The sequence below is a fragment of the Ascaphus truei genome, chromosome 1 (genome assembly GCF_040206685.1).
Source record: "Ascaphus truei isolate aAscTru1 chromosome 1, aAscTru1.hap1, whole genome shotgun sequence".
NCBI lineage: Eukaryota > Metazoa > Chordata > Amphibia > Anura > Ascaphidae > Ascaphus > Ascaphus truei.
In genome coordinates this window covers 183,515,354-183,533,031 of record NC_134483.1, presented here as the reverse complement: position 1 = coordinate 183,533,031, position 17,678 = coordinate 183,515,354, and the positions used below count along the sequence as shown (strand labels likewise).

Sequence of the window (17,678 nt, the reverse complement as noted above, 5' to 3'; positions counted from 1 at the left end):
ACGCATCATGCTGGCGACCCGGTCGTGCGTCGTCAACACGCGCCATGACACCCACGCCAGTAACGGTGGCGGAGACAGGAGGCGGGACCCGCGGGAACAGAGGAGGAGCGATGAGTATAGCCACGCTGTGTAACTCTGACGTCAGGACGGGGGCGGGGATTTAATGGCAGGGACTGCAGATCGCCGGGGAGACCGCGCACTGCGCATGCATCGCGCATCAATGACCGAGGACCGGGAGCACCACCTGAGCCCCGGAACAGAAGAGACCAACAGGACCCACGCAGTGCCCGCGCGCCACACTTAAGTACTACCGTTAGGTTGCCTCTCTTGAGTGCCACAGGAACCAGAAGAGCAAGAAAGGGTTAAGGGTACAGAACCGCCACAATGGCAAAACCTCACAAGGTAGGGGACACCCTGGACCTATAATATTGTGTGACAAAATCCTCCCATCCCTTTGGGCCTCTCTCTTGACTCTTGGGAGTTTCTTGTTCCATACAAACTTGGTAATGGTGCGTTGGCTGTCCACTAGATCTTTAAGTGATATCTTTATGGGTGAGTGCGGAAAAAATACAATATACGTGGAAGGAGATTCATTTTAATAGATATTATTTTGACAATCCATGAGATATTGTATATTCTCCGATTCCAAATCTTTCTTCAGGTTTTTAATTAGTTTCAGGTAGTTAAATTTGTATACGGTTTTATATGATTTTGTAATATTAATTTCGAGATAGGGAATGTAATGAGTTTGCCATGAAAAATTGAGGTTAAGTTTGAGAAGCTTGACGGTGTCGCTGGGCAAGTTCACCGCCAATGGAATTGATTTGGTGTGATTGATTTTAAAGCCTGACCTTCTTCCAAAGTCATCAAGAGATTGGTAGAAGTTCAGGAGGGACATCAAGGGGCGTGTGGGGGTCAAGAACACATCACCTGCAAATAAGGACATTTTGTAAATAACTTTACCTATAGTCACCCCGGATATCTTTGGATTCAGTCTAATATTAGCTTCCAGAGGCTCTATTGAGAGCACAAACAGTAGAGGGGATAAAGGACAGCCCTGTATAGTGCCTGTAGTTATTTGGATTTTATCGGAGACAAGGCCGGCACATCTAACTCTAGCTGAAGGGTGTTAATATAGACCTCTGACCAATTGTTGGAATCGACCTGTAAAACCCATATATTTTAGTATAGAGAATAAGAAATCCCAGTTGAGTCTATAGAAGACATTTTTTCGGCATCTAGAGATAGGCAGAGAAGAGGGGTACCCACCGCATTTGCTGAGTGGGTCAGGTCTACTATACAACGTACATTGTCTGTGGCTTGTCTGGAGGGAAGAAATCCCACCTGGTCATGGTGCACTAAATATGGCATGTACTCATTTAACCGGTTGGCCAATATCTTGGCAAATAACTTCAAGTCAGTATTTTTATGGGAAATAGGGCGATAGTTCGAACAGTTAGTAGGGCCCATTCCTTTCTTAGGCATCACCAATATATTGGCTGAAGACATAGTGGGCCTCAAGCAGTAAATGGCAAAAAGGCACTTTTCGCCAGCTTCTCACCAAAAATGCCTCGGGATTTAGTTCCCACAATCTGATTGGCTCAAGTACCATGTGACTCCCTTTGGATGACATCACATCCATTCTCCCCCCCCCTCCAAACCCTCTGTCACATGGTCTACTACAGCAAATTAGACATCAATGAACAGGGTATACATTACATACAATACATTGCATGCACAGTTAGGGAAGATTTTTATTATAGGCTTATGTAACAGTTACTATTCTGGAGGCCAGGGTCATGTGTAGTATGATTAGCCCAGATAGGTTCAACTCGTTCCTTTTACAAGCACAACAAGTTCTTTGTCTTTCTTTACTTTATTGATAAAAAGCTTGGATTTACAAAGGCACTTGTTGATTATGGTGTTGGGAGAGAATGTCTCTATGGTGAGTGCGCTTGATAGTGGGGAAAGGTGAAAAAGGATAAGTCATGCCAGTAGAGCAATTTACAGGAGGGTACTCACTCAGCCAGTGTTGAAAGTGGAAAAGGAAGTGCCAGTGTATTCTGTGTAGCAAGATAGCCTGGGGACAGACCATCTGTCAGCAAGGCAGAGGGGGAAAAGGCAGACTAGCCCATTCTGAAAGAAAAGCTGAGGTTACTGTTGCAACTCACTGGCATAATGCAGAGACAGGGATCAAAACACTGTGTCTAACACACAGGCACTGTGAGTGTACAGAGCAAAATACATGCAGCTGGGATGAGAACGTGACAAGCAGAAACTGCAAAGGAAAGGATGGGGTGAAACAGAAATGTGGTTCTTGTTCCATGACACTCCCTGTCTGGTATGTGGAGATACCACTATATAACTTTAATGTGTGGAACATATGTGCAATGCAAACAAACATAACATAATAATGCAAAGTCCATGTCCACATAATGAGGCGATACCGGCCAGTACCACTGGCGTTGAAATCCTTTGGCAAAGTCTTTTAGCAAAGGATGTTGGGTGGATGCACCAGTCCAAGTTAGCTGGGTTCACCACAATGTCTCTCTGTGAAAGTCTCTAGCACTGTTCCTTTTTAAACTTATGGAAGAACAGTCCTTTTGTCTCTGTGGTTCTACCTACAGAGTGCATCCCCTTGTAGGTATGCCAGCTGTGGACGCCTGTCACTCTAACACCTGGCGTTTGGCAGAAGGAGATGGCTTTTGGCTCCTTGCGGAAGCGGATCGACACTCCTGGAAGGTCAGTTGTCGAATCCAGTCCAGTAAAGGGGGCGTCGTTCGGGGAGACTCCCTGGAGCTGGGCACAGGGGCTGAACACTTCACGTATTTGATCGGGTTCCTGAAGGTGGTAGACCCCAGATGATTGGAGGTGCCAGCATTTTTCACCTTTCTTTATTAGAGGTGCTGGCTTTGTGTGGCCGGTAAGGAATATCTTCTGGATGAAGGCCACAAGGTTGTTTTTGGTCTCTGGTTCCCTTTGTAGGTCGCAGAGGTGCGAAGTGAACCTAGAGATGGCATGTTCTCCATTGTTTGGGAGGCACATTCTTGGTGAATGGAATGGTAGCAGGTTCACCCAACTGCCAGGTCCGTTTTTGACAAGCTCCTTGACCGTTAACATCAGGAATTCTCTATCTCCCATCAAGGCTGTTTGCTTGTTGTCGTCCTTTGTAGTCTGGAACGCTGTGCACCCTAAGTCATTGGTGCATTCCTCTTGCAAGAGAACGTCTCCACGTATTTTGGTGATACGCCTTTGTGTCTCTTTGTTGACTGCCCTCAGGAGGTTGTTCTCTCCCTGGACATGACGAAAAACAGTCTCTTTTGTCCTTGTAAATCCTTTTGGGAAATGTCTCTGCAACTGTCTCCTCTTACAGTACGTGTGTGAAAGAACAGTCTTTTTATCCCTGTGGTTTCACCTGCAGGGTACAAACCTTTGTGGCTATTCCAGCCATGGCAGCTGGCTGCTTTGTCGCTTGACATTCTGTGGAGAGGAATGGCTGTGCGTCTCAGCTGTGTCATTTCTCTCAGGGGAACTGTCTGATTGTTTCTTTTCCTTTGGGAGATCTTTTTGTCGGTCACCTTCGGGAGGTTACTTTCTTCCTTCGGTGGAGTCGACTCGTTATCCTTGGTTGTCTTAACCACTATGCATCCTAGGCCGTTGCCACATCCCCCTGATGTGAGGATGTTCTTGCCGATCTCAGAGGTATGACCTTGTCTCTTCTCTTCACTTGGCCCTTCTGTCACTTAGAGATGGCCAAGACATGGTTCAGAGAGGGATGTGTGTCCACATTCTGTTATTACCGTTCTGCGGGCGTCAACATAATCTTCTCCGTGCTCTTTGTCAGTGCACGCATTGCCCACTATCACCCATCATAGGTCAAGTCTTTGGGCGTATGGTGCGTTGTGGGGTCCGTTATGCTGTTTACAGACTTTATGTACCCTCAAGATGTCCCTACCGAGCAGCAGCAAGATCTTGGCGCCTTGTTCTACCAGCGGGATGTAGTTGGCTATTCCTCTGAGGTGCGGGTGATGGGGTGCCATGTCTGGTGTGGGAATCTCATCCCTGTTTGTGGCCATGTGGTTGCACTCGATGAGTGTGGGGAGAGCTATCTTCACTCTGTTATCCACTGAACGTATGACGTAACCACTTGCTCTTCTCCCTGTTGTCTCAGTTGACTTTGCACAGGTTCTGAGGGTGTAGGGTGAGGCATTGTCTTGTAAGTTGAATAAGTTGAAGAACTCCGTCTTCGCCAATGATCTGTTGCTTTGGTCGTCGAGGATTGCATACATCCGAATAGCCTTCTCAGGTTGTCCCTAGGGGTGCACTGCGACAAGGCATATTTTGGAGCACGACATTTTGTCCCTTTCTTTTCCGCAAACCTCGGTGCGCTGAGACGTGACGGATGTTGGCTCTCCTTCCTCCCCGCCATGCTCCGCTACGGAGGATGGGTTGTTGAGTTGGTGGAGTGTCAGCGCCTCTGGATGTAAAGAGGTTACGTGCTTGTCACTTTTGCACACTGTACATTTGATTTCTTCTTCACAGTCTCTGGCTAGGTGAGTCATGGAACCGCAGCACCTGAAGCAAACTCTGAATTCTCCAAGTAACCTCTTGCATTCCTCTAGCGACTTCATCCTGAACCCAAAGCACTTGTTAAGTGGTTGTGGCTTCTTGTGTATGGGACATTCCCTGTTAGGGTCCCTTGGTTCCTCGTCTCTGGCGACCGACTGATCGGGAGTAGTTTGGGTCGTGGGAGGCACGTCCGTCCTGTGGACCGAGATGGGTGTTTGAGTGTTACCGTATCTCGCCACTGGTCTCTCATTCCTCAGGCTGCTTGCACTGTGTGTGGTTTGCGCACCCAAGATGAAACTGGGATCGTTCCTTGTCCTTGCCGCTTCGCGGATGAACCTCAAGAAGAATGAGAATGGGGGGAAAGCGACTTGCTTCTCCCTTTTGTATTTGGAGCCTTTTGAAATCCACCTTTCTTGGAGGTTGTAGGGTAGCTTCTCCAAGATGGGTCTCACTCCACGAGCTGAGTCTAGGACGTTGAGAGCTGTTAAGGAATGGTCTTTCCTTGCAAACTCCAGCTCTTGCAGCAGGTCCCCGAGCTCTCATAACTTAGAGTAGTCTTTAGCTGTGATCTTGGGAAAGCTGTCGACTCTTTTGAAGAGTGAGTCCTCGACTGCTTCGGGGCTACCGTAGCACTCTTCTAGCCTTTCCCACACTAGGTCAAGACCTACTTGGGAGTGGTTCGCGTTTGCCGTCTGAAGTCTCTACGCATGCTCCCTGGATTCGTTTCCCAGCCATTTGAATAGCAGGTTGAGCTCTTCCCTTGCTGAGAAGCCAAGAGTAGTAGGGAGGCATACATTATGTCAAACTTTTTTTGACAGGTACCACGCCCCCTTTTCCCCTAAGCCCCGCCCCTTTTGGCCTTAAACCCGCCCTATGTCCCGCCCCTTACGTATCCGGTCCCGCCCCATCCGTATCCGGCCCCGCCCCCTGCGCATTTTTAGGTTGCCGCCCCCTGCGCCAAAAAAACGCGGTTGACGCCCCCTACGCCAAAAAAACGCAGTTGACGCCCCCTACGCCAAAAAAACGCAGTTGACGCCCCCTAAGCCAAAAAACCGCGGTTGACATCCCCCAGACTCCATTTTTTATTATGATGTGCATTTTTTATTCTTTTTTGTGATTGGTGCGTACTGTTGACGTAGATTGGAGGGGGCGTATACATACGCGGGGCATGTCCGGGCATGTTTATAGGCTTTTGGGGCATGCCCGAACATGTTTTTTTCATACTGGGGCCTGTCTGGACATGTTTATTCTGAAATAACGCCGTGCGCATGTCAGAAAAGTTCAAATGACGTTGAAAAGAGGGCGTAGCATTTTTTTTTAAATTCAGACAGAATACGGCTTTAAGAGGCTAAACCCTCAAGTGTCAGGGTGGCCGAGTGGTTTAAGGCGTTGGACTTAAGATCCAATGGACGTATGTCCACGTGGGTTCGAATCCCACCCCAGACATAATATTTTTATATATTTTTTTTTTATTTGTATATATATTTTTTATTTGTATAGAGACGGTACAGGGATTAGCCGCAACAGTCGGGGGTTACATATAAATAAAAAGCACAATTGTATGAGTCAAAAATTGCTTATTTTATTTTTTAAAAGATAACACAGTTTTCACCAGGAAATAATTACAAGACGTATTTACAAGTAAAAAAGTAAAACGGCTGTTAAGGCCTTAATAGACTAAAATCATCTAGAGGCGTTGAGTTAGTACGATACATAGTATAGAGGGACAGCAATACAATGTCTTATTTTACAGAGGGAAAAAAAAAAAAATTAAACAGCTTATTTACAGTTTCAACCAGGCAATAATTACAATTCGTATTTACAAGTAAAAAAGTAAGTGAGTCATTTCAAAAGTCTTTGAAAAGCTTTTCATAGCAATTGATGCAATAACCTCATTAGCAGATGTTGTGGGGCCATAGTAAAAAAAGTAAATAAGTCATTTCAAAAGTCTTTGAAAAGCGTGTCATAGCAATTGACGCAATAACCTCATTAGCAGATGGTGTGGGGTCATAATGACAAGAAGCTAGACAAACACCATGGTTGTTAACTGAGAGCAGAGGTGTCGTGGGAACAGCCTCATTAACAGCAGTAAATAAGGCATTTCAAAAGACTTGGAAGAGCCTTGAACTGCGGGGGATTGTTTTAAACAGAAGCTGAAAACACCATAGAAGCATTATATTGTTTTATGAAATACTATTAAAGAATGCATAGCCATACAAGCTCAAAAAAAGCGGATGCACAATTACGAAAAATATATTACACGCCGAAAACGCCTGGTTCCTTTGGCGGCATACAGAGTTTAAATAATGCAGCACAAAAATACGGTATTTCAAACGCAACGGTCAAAAATTATCTTTCAGAGCAAGATGTCTATACGTTATACAAACCGGCGCGAAAAAATTTCAAAAGGAATATGATTTTAGTGTCCAATATCGATTCGCAGTGGCAAGCCGACCTCGTATCAATGATTGATTTTGCCAAGTGTAACGACGGAAATCGTTATATTTTGACCGTTATCGATATTTTGTCAAAATACGCCTGGGCAAAATTGTTGCAAAATAAAAAAGGGTTAAGCGTCGCTAATGCGTTACAAGAGATTTTTTTAGAGGGAAGGGTGCCTCAAAAGTTACAAACTGACGGGGGTAAAGAATTCTTGAATAAGAATGTTAATTTACTGCTCCAAAAATATGGCGTTAACAGGTTCATCGCCGGCAACGCCGTTAAGGCAGCCATTATTGAACGCTTTAATAGGACATTAAAAACGAAAATGTGGCGTTTTTTCACAGCACATAATACGCACAGGTACAGCGATGTGTTATCAGACTTAATATACAGCTATAACCACACGCCACATCGCACCATTAAGTGTGCGCCAAAGGATGTAACACAAGCGAATTCTCTCACCGTTTGGAATACTATTTATAGGTCACATGTGTGTTCTAAGAAACTTAAGCCACTTTTAAAAATTGGAGACCACGTTCGGATATCAAAATATAAAGGAGTTTTTACAAAGGGTTATGAACAGTGCTTTACAGATGAAATATTTATTATTGCTGATGTACGCACGAAAGGCGTAAAACCGCTGTATAAGATCACAGATAGCGCTGGTGAGGCCATAGAAGGCTCATTCTACGCTGAAGAGATACAAAAAATACCAAAGAATTTAAATCGCGTTTACAGAATTGAGAAGATATTAAAACAAAAAAGCGTAAGGCGTAAAATCGTCTACTACGTTAAATGGTGTGGATACCCTACAAAATTCAACAGCTGGATAGAAAAAGCACAACTAACTCGTTTGTAAAAAGACGTCACCATGGAGGATATTGCCTTTTATGTAACGCTGCCTAGTAATGCGTCATACGAAACGTTCCCCCAAAATGACATTTCTAATTATACGACAAAACTAGCCAAGCCCATTATTTTAAAAGGTGAATGGGAGGTTGCTTTAACTGAAATACAGTATCCGCATACTTGGAATACATTTGAAAACGTGGACGGTAACGTATCTGTAACACAACTAAGACCGCCGTTACGGAATGCTGCGCCAGACAGCACATTACATGTATCAACGCTAAACGCCATTAAATCAAACTTCATGGTAAAAGCGGGGTATTATAGTGATATTAATGAATTGGTTAGGTCTATTAACGAGGCGATGGCCATCAGTAAAGTGAAATTGAAATATGACGACTTTGAAAGAACAGTATCTGTTCCGGGTTCACATCGCTTTACAGCCTCAGAGCGTATGATGAACATTCTAGGCATGGATTCTAATAATATCGATAAAATTGAAAAATGTGATAAAATATGTGCAGATATAAAAAACGGCTTTTATACAATATTTGTTTATACCGATATCATTATGCATCAACGCGTAGGTCACAGTTTTGTCCCCCTACTGCGGACTGTTGAAATCACCGGCAATAATAATGATATCATTACGCAGCGCTACATAAAGCCTGATTACATACCCGTCAGTAAATATCACATCGATTGCATTACAATCGAGATAAAGAACGACCAAAATAAGAACGTCTCATTCAAGTACGGGAAGGCCATTGTAAAACTGCACTTTCGCCCGCGCAAAGGCTCTCTGTATTGAGGGTCCGGCAACATGGTGGCTGTTAAAAACTATGGAGAACCACAGGTTTACAGTATGTACTATAGAGCACAAGCGGGAAATGGCTTACAGGGCTTTCATGGGAGCCCTTATATGTACGGCCGTGGATTAGCAGGCGTTTTCCGCAGTCTCTTTAGACGGGCGGTGCCTTTATTCAGGCGCGGCTTTGATATTGTAAAACCTCATGTAAAAACTGCAGCACTAAATATCGCTAGAGACGTTGTGGGTCGTGTTTCAACCGCTGTGACGAATAAAATGGGTGGTGCAGCACAAGACGGATCAGGACTCGTGTACATCAGTAGAAGCAGTGCTAAAGGCAAACGCAAGCGCAGCGTTGCATTCCCACCCAGCACAACCCGTTATCAAAACAAAAAGAACAGTCGCAACGTCAGAAAGAAGAAAAAAACCTCGCGACAGAACTTAAACGACATCTTTTGATTCATTTGACAAGACAAAAAAATAAATAAAAGTTATTTCAGCATGGCGTTTATTCACACCAACTCCATAGAATGCGCTAAATCTGAACTGGATATCTTTGAAATACAGCCTACACAGACGAGCATAGAAAAAAGTCTGTATGTGGAAATACAACCGTTGGCCGCCCTTTCAGAAACGGCACCGTTGGAGTTTTATATCGCTGGCAACGGGGAACATTATTTCGACCTCAATAATACTTTGATTTACATTACGTGTAAAATCGTCAAACAGGACAATACACCGATTGCTGATGGAGCACGCGTGAGTCTAATCAATTATCCGATAGCAACGCTTTTCAATCAGTTAGATGTAACTTTGGGGGACAGACTCATATCGCAATCCAATAACCTGTACGCATATCGGGCGTATATTGAAACAATTCTGAACTATAGCGCTGATGCATTATCCACGCAGTTTACCACCGGTTTATTTTACAAGGATACAGCGGGGCAACACCAAACCCGCACAGTGGGTGGTGATAACCATGGTTTTACAAAGCGTTCCCAAATGACAGAACGTGGTAAAGCCGTAGAATTACTGGGACATCTACATAGCGATATATTTTTTCAAGAGAAACTTATACTGAACGGTCTGGACTTAAAAATTAAACTCACTAGAAATAAAGATACATTTTGTTTAATGTCTGCTGAGGCTGAGCCGTTTAAGATTCAAATTCTAAACGCGTCGCTGTTTGTCAAAAGGGTGCAAATTGCGCCGGCAGTGCGCATAGGTCATGCGCAGGGGCTTTTAAGCGGCAACGCAAAATACACTATCGACCGTGTGGGGATGAAAATTTATAGCATCGCGGTCGGAAGTCGCGTATGCAATCTAGAAAACCTGTTTTTGGGTCAATTACCCAAACTGGTCATTATAGGATTCGTTGATAATGACGCTTTTTCTGGTGCTTACGATAAAAACCCCCTTTGTTTCAAACACAACCATGTGAATTTTGCAGCGCTGTATTTAGACGGCGAACAAATACCGACAAAACCGTTTCAACCAGACTTTGAGAATGCTAATTCTATTAGAGAATACATGGCCCTGGTACAAATTGCCGGTAAACAAAATGCAGACGCTGGATTTCTCATTAATCGTGAAGAGTATGTTGAGGGGTACACGCTATTTGCGTTTGATTTGTCACCCGATCAGGAACGCGGTGGTCACTTCTCACTAATTCGCAATGGAAACCTGAGGGCTGAAATACGCTTTTCAAGGGCTCTGGATAGAACCGTTAATATTATTGTGTACGGCGTTTTTGATAACGTTATTGAGATAAATCAGAGAAGAGAAGTGTTATATGACTTTCTCTGAATAAAAAAAAAAAGAATGAATACCGTGCAAATAACACAGTTTTTAAGCGCCGATCGATTCACCCGTGGATTGTTTCAAGGAGTTTACCCCTGCGATTTATTACCCCGTCGCGCGCTGACAAATGCACCCACATGTTTCATCATAAATACACATCCTCATAACGGTCCTGGTGAGCACTGGTTGGCGATTTTTTTTGATACAGATGGTGCTGGACATTTTTTCGACTCATACGGATTATCACCAAAAAGTGAACTCTTTCCTAAAGAAATTTTACAGTTTTTAAATACGAACGTGAATCGTATAACGTTTCAGAACGCACAGTTGCAAGATACTTTGTCTTCTGTCTGCGGTGAATTTTGTATTTTTTTCATTCATCACATGTGTAAAGGTTTAACATTTGAAGAGATCTTAAAAAGTTTCACTAATGATTTAAAAAAAAATGACCGCATAGTCGCTAATTTTGTGAGAAAGCGTATGAGCCATTTTAAGCGGCGATATGTACACATTGACTGTACACAAAAATGTGTGGCCTGTTATAAAAATATATAAGGCCATTTTTTTAAAAACATGTGTCTGATGTGTAATGTTTAATAAAAGACTAATTATATTATACACTGCCAACAATGTCTTGTTTTGTTTTATTTTTATGGTCTTTTGCAGCACTTTGATAATATAGATAAGTTAGTAAAAAATAAATAAATATATATATAATAAATCAGAAGGGTTAAGAACAGACCTTATAATAATTAAAGCTATTAAACAAAGAACAAGACAGCCTCAAGAGGATTGTTCACACCCCCACTAGCCATTGAAGGTGGAGCTACAAATTGTTAGAGCCTCAAGAAAAAACTATTTAAGAGGGGGCTTTTGAAATACTTCTGTCTCTAGCCTCATTGATCGTGAGTGCCCTTACATCCAGTCTGTGCCTAGCAGTGCTCTCAATATAACGGCATGGTGAGTAAACATAATATTGACTGTATTGTTTTATTCATGTCTGTCTTTTTTTCAAAACTGTGATATAATATACCTAAACCCTGATATATTATTTTATAGAATGATAATTACTGTATTTTAATGGCATTGAATGTATTTTTATGTAAACTTTATGTAATATACAGGACCTTTTTTTTTATTAGCGTATATTGAGTGTATTGTTTTATTCATATATGTCTTTTCAAAGTAGCATTTAATGTTTTTCTAAAAAGTGGCCCCGTTGATAATATAGTACATACTGTAGAACCTAAGGCCATAATATATTAGACCTAAAAATGTGATATAATATACCTAAACCCTTGATATATTATTTTATAGACTGCTAATTACTGTATTTTAAGGGCATTGAATGTATTTTTATGTAAACTTTATGTAATATACAGGACCTTTTTTTTTATTAGCGTATATTGAGTGTATTGTTTTATTCATATAGGTCTTTTCAAAGTAGCATTTAATGTTTTTCTAAAAAGTGGCCCCGTTGATAATATAGTACATACTGTAGAACCTAAGGCCATAATATATTAGACCTAAAAATGTGATATAATATACCTAAAACATTGATATATTATTTTATAGACTGCTAATTACTGTATTTTAAGGGCATTGAATGTATTTTTATGTAAACTTTATGTAATATACAGGGCCTTTTTTTTATTAGCGTATATTGAGTGTATTGTTTTATTCATATATGTCTTTTCAAAGTAACATTTAATGTACTTTATTTTTCTAAAAAGGGGCAAGTGTATTGTTTTATTCATATATGTCTTTTCAAAGTAACATTTAATGTACTTTATTTTTCTAAAAAGGGGGCCCCCGTGATAATATAGTATCATCTATTTTATATCATGATATTTAGTGTATTTTAATAGCATTGATTGTTTTGTTTTTTGTCCGTTTTTTTATCAGACTATATTGAAGGACTTTTAATGATAATATTTAAAGGCCTAGAATTGATTGTACTTTATAATACATGCAGGCTGACCGCTTCCAAACATATATTGCCGAAAATACACAGGGGAGTTCCACAGAGGCAGACCAAGAATGTAAGAATCGACAGCTAGACACAAGTTATGGCTGTCGTTATTTAAGTCAAAGAGTAATTGTCTTTTTTTGTTTACGATGCGACTGTAAGGCGTTGAATTAATGCGTCTACGGTGCATCACACCACCAACTCTGTTCTTAACAATTATGACCAATAGTCTTAAAGTACCGTCACCAAGAACCTCCGCGTTGCTTTGTAACATGTTTGCCACATGTTCCAAAAACGTCTCAGCGCTTAAGGCGTCCTTAGAGCGTTTAATAGAGTATAAAGCTCTATTTAACGTGTCACCGTCTAGACGTAATTGCACCATGTCATGGGGTCCTATGTCGGGCAGTAGTCTATTCAATGTACACTGTATAGAAGCATGTACCGCCTGTAATGCCACTGAAAATGATGTTATACGATCAAGATTTACAAATTGAAAATGTTCAAAATGTTCCACAGCATTAAAATTTTGTCGTACTCTTTGGTACTGCGCTACACGTTCCAAAAATACAGACTGATCCGCCGCATCGTTAGGGGGCTGTATTATCAGTGGTGTATGTATTTCAACACTATTTTCAACCGGCAGTACAGACCTTTCAACATTAATTTCATTTACAGATGGCTCTGACTGTACAGAAATTAATGGCATTATACCCCTCTGGGGATGTTCGACCGCAATTAAGTTGGGGCTCATAACGGGGGTCGATAAATCACCTGTACTAACGGGCATTAATGAGCATTCTGGCGTGTGTTCTGAGTTGTTGTCTACAACATAATTTATCTGCTGGCTGCTCTGCGTGCTTCTGTTTAACGTGGGGTGTTGATCTAAGCCCCTGCCCACCATATTTAGTCATGAATTGGTTAGTAATTGGGCCCCGTTGCTAAATACAGTCGTTAAACGATCAAGTTTTAGTTTGAACGCCGGCTCCATACACATGTTGCGTTCGACATGAGGCACCCAACAATGTGAATACAGTTCACGCATGAATGCGTTGATAGACCTCTTTACATCCACCCAGAAAAGGTATTCAGTACAACCCCGGCTCTCAATGTCAGATTCGTCCTCTATACACAGCGCTGTTGTGGCTTTTGGGTGTGTATTGTCAGTACACGGTGTTGTTATTATTACGTCGTGTATTATGTTTTGGTTGTTGGCCCCTGAATCCCCCTTTAGATGCATTACACCCTTGTGAAATATATCGCTTGAACGGCGAAGCCTTAATAACAAGGCTTTCATGCGCTCTAAATCGCGTTCATGCTCTTTCACAAAAATCAATGTTTTCAAGTCGCTTATTACATTTTCTATAAGCCGATTTAAATCTATCCAAAAAACAAAATGATTATAGAACCATCGCCAATAATGCGGTGTATCAATGTCATTAATCGTCGTACAGTTACCTGACTGACCTTTCTGCGCCCCATGATCATTGTTTGTGACAATCGTGATGTCCTGTAAAGGAAACCCTTGACTTTTACTGTTTGTGACCGGTGTGATGTCCTGTAAAGGCACCCTTCGTCTTTTAATTGTTGGCTGTGCAACAGCAGGGTCATTTACACGTGGGCGTCTGCCAAAGTCAATTCTACGCAATATATTTTCCAACTGGGCTTGTTGCAGGCCTGATACAGGTGTTGTGTTTATGCGTGCTGACTCACCGCCGGTGGCACGCGAAATGATATCCGCCTTTGCTGTTGGGGAGTTCAACATTGTAGCTGGTGGTGGTTCGATTGTAACCGTAACCGTTGTTGTTGGTCGCTTTACACCGTACAAAGCTTTTGATGTGCTGGGCTGCTCATTGTCGTGTGCAGGGGTACATTTATCAGGAACACGTCTAGTGGCATGCCTTACGGTCGTCTTTGAGGCTAAAAACATCAACAACAAAAAAAAAAAAAAAGAATACTGTCAGCTCATTTCATTAATAGATTAAAGTCCAGACAGCTTGAGGAACTATGTTAGTACTACATTACGCAACACCACGTATATAGATGCTTGAATTACAGCACAATAGACTCACCATGCTTTTCAGGTTGCGGGGCCCGTGGTTTCTTGTTCTGGGTTTGCATTTCAGCGTTGACTTTCTTTTCAGGTTGCGGGGCCCGTGTTTTCTTGTTCTGGATTTGCATTTCAGCGGCGACTTTTGGGCTTCTAACGCTTTGGTGCCGGTGCATTTTTGAAGCTGTGAACAATGACCTCATTATTAAAAAGTTTTATAATAGACAGCAGCATTTAAAAATAAAAAAAATAACTACACAATTATTGTGGCTGCATGACCCCTAATGTCGGCTATAAAAAAAAAGTGTAATAAAATGAATAGAAACACTATCTTAGTCCACTTAGATATATAATTACAGCCGTAATCTATAAAGTTTTAAATAAGTTCAAAACATGTCTATAGTGTTAGTTTTAAATATAACAGCGATACATTGTCATACATACCCCGTTTTTGATTTGTCATTATGGACGGATCAGGGTTGTGCTGTTTGATCGTACGTTTGACAGATCGTACACCGTTTTCCGTACCCCCCTTGGTTTGTTCTGTACGGCATAAAAGACCGCATAGGCGGTTATTCATGTACACAGGTAACTTTAAAAGTAAAAAAAAAAAGTATATGCAACCGCTTTTATATAAATACGCACCATCGGTAACCTGTTTTCCAAATCGACAGTCTAGAGCGTCATTAGCCAACCGCTCAGCTTGAAGTGCAGCAGCCAAAACTACATGAAAGAAAATTACAAAAATAAATAAATAATAATAAAGAAATAAAAATAAAAAAAAAGAGCTGTCTTAAGCGGCCTCTGTCGATTCTTACATTCTTGGTCTGCCTCTGTGGAACTCCCCTGTGTATTTTCGGCAATATATGTTTGGAAGCGGTCAGCCTGCATGTATTATAAAGTACAATCAATTCTAGGCCTTTAAATATTATCATTAAAAGTCCTTCAATATAGTCTGATAAAAAAACGGACAAAAAACAAAACAATCAATGCTATTAAAATACACTAAATATCATGATATAAAATAGATGATACTATATTATCACGGGGGCCCCCTTTTTAGAAAAATAAAGTACATTAAATGTTACTTTGAAAAGACATATATGAATAAAACAATACACTTGCCCCTTTTTAGAAAAATAAAGTACATTAAATGTTACTTTGAAAAGACATATATGAATAAAACAATACACTCAATATACGCTAATAAAAAAAAGGCCCTGTATATTACATAAAGTTTACATAAAAATACATTCAATGCCCTTAAAATACAGTAATTAGCAGTCTATAAAATAATATATCAATGTTTTAGGTATATTATATCACATTTTTAGGTCTAATATATTATGGCCTTAGGTTCTACAGTATGTACTATATTATCAACGGGGCCACTTTTTAGAAAAACATTAAATGCTACTTTGAAAAGACCTATATGAATAAAACAATACACTCAATATACGCTAATAAAAAAAAAGGTCCTGTATATTACATAAAGTTTACATAAAAATACATTCAATGCCCTTAAAATACAGTAATTAGCAGTCTATAAAATAATATATCAAGGGTTTAGGTATATTATATCACATTTTTAGGTCTAATATATTATGGCCTTAGGTTCTACAGTATGTACTATATTATCAACGGGGCCACTTTTTAGAAAAACATTAAATGCTACTTTGAAAAGACATATATGAATAAAACAATACACTCAATATACGCTAATAAAAAAAAAGGTCCTGTATATTACATAAAGTTTACATAAAAATACATTCAATGCCATTAAAATACAGTAATTATCATTCTATAAAATAATATATCAGGGTTTAGGTATATTATATCACAGTTTTGAAAAAAAGACAGACATGAATAAAACAATACAGTCAATATTATGTTTACTCACCATGCCGTTATATTGAGAGCACTGCTAGGCACAGACTGGATGTAAGGGCACTCACGATCAATGAGGCTAGAGACAGAAGTATTTCAAAAGCCCCCTCTTAAATAGTTTTTTCTTGAGGCTCTAACAATTTGTAGCTCCACCTTCAATGGCTAGTGGGGGTGTGAACAATCCTCTTGAGGCTGTCTTGTTCTTTGTTTAATAGCTTTAATTATTATAAGGTCTGTTCTTAACCCTTCTGATTTATTATATATATATTTATTTATTTTTTACTAACTTATCTATATTATCAAAGTGCTGCAAAAGACCATAAAAATAAAACAAAACAAGACATTGTTGGCAGTGTATAATATAATTAGTCTTTTATTAAACATTACACATCAGACACATGTTTTTAAAAAAATGGCCTTATATATTTTTATAACAGGCCACACATTTTTGTGTACAGTCAATGTGTACATATCGCCGCTTAAAATGGCTCATACGCTTTCTCACAAAATTAGCGACTATGCGGTCATTTTTTTTTAAATCATTAGTGAAACTTTTTAAGATCTCTTCAAATGTTAAACCTTTACACATGTGATGAATGAAAAAAATACAAAATTCACCGCAGACAGAAGACAAAGTATCTTGCAACTGTGCGTTCTGAAACGTTATACGATTCACGTTCGTATTTAAAAACTGTAAAATTTCTTTAGGAAAGAGTTCACTTTTTGGTGATAATCCGTATGAGTCGAAAAAATGTCCAGCACCATCTGTATCAAAAAAAATCGCCAACCAGTGCTCACCAGGACCGTTATGAGGATGTGTATTTATGATGAAACATGTGGGTGCATTTGTCAGCGCGCGACGGGGTAATAAATCGCAGGGGTAAACTCCTTGAAACAATCCACGGGTGAATCGATCGGCGCTTAAAAACTGTGTTATTTGCACGGTATTCATTCTTTTTTTTTTTATTCAGAGAAAGTCATATAACACTTCTCTTCTCTGATTTATCTCAATAACGTTATCAAAAACGCCGTACACAATAATATTAACGGTTCTATCCAGAGCCCTTGAAAAGCGTATTTCAGCCCTCAGGTTTCCATTGCGAATTAGTGAGAAGTGACCACCGCGTTCCTGATCGGGTGACAAATCAAACGCAAATAGCGTGTACCCCTCAACATACTCTTCACGATTAATGAGAAATCCAGCGTCTGCATTTTGTTTACCGGCAATTTGTACCAGGGCCATGTATTCTCTAATAGAATTAGCATTCTCAAAGTCTGGTTGAAACGGTTTTGTCGGTATTTGT

The 17,678-nt window shown here is 40.5% G+C and overlaps 2 protein-coding genes and 1 non-coding gene across 3 annotated transcripts in view; 2 read left to right on the top strand and 1 right to left on the bottom strand.

The window, feature by feature from the left end:
* Positions 1-17,678, top strand: part of LOC142490448 (G-protein coupled receptor 54-like) — a 197,769-nt gene that overhangs the window by 45,365 nt on the left and 134,726 nt on the right. The gene's annotated exons all lie outside the window — the stretch shown is intronic.
* Positions 5,932-6,015, top strand: TRNAL-UAA (transfer RNA leucine (anticodon UAA)). The gene has a single exon. It is a non-coding gene; the product is annotated as a tRNA-Leu (tRNA).
* Positions 12,890-15,514, bottom strand: LOC142468421 (uncharacterized). Its single transcript, XM_075575011.1, has 5 exons — positions 15,306-15,514; positions 15,133-15,210; positions 14,932-15,030; positions 14,510-14,671; positions 12,890-14,357 (listed from the first exon to the last, which is right to left on the bottom strand). Exons 1-5 carry the CDS (start codon positions 15,376-15,378, stop codon positions 13,348-13,350), a joined length of 1,422 nt encoding a protein of 473 aa, XP_075431126.1. The 5' UTR covers positions 15,379-15,514; the 3' UTR covers positions 12,890-13,347.

Excerpts from the sequence above, each read along its gene's own strand:
- LOC142468421 (XM_075575011.1), bottom strand. The coding sequence starts at position 15,378 with ATGCAGGCTGACCGCTTCCAAACATATATTGCCGAAAATACACAGGGG. Across the intron at positions 15,211-15,305 it reads CACAGAGGCAGACCAAGAAT|TTTTGGCTGCTGCACTTCAA; the intron begins GTAAGAATCGAC and ends TCTTTCATGTAG. Across the intron at positions 15,031-15,132 it reads TGGAAAACAGGTTACCGATG|AACAAACCAAGGGGGGTACG; the intron begins GTGCGTATTTAT and ends TATGCCGTACAG.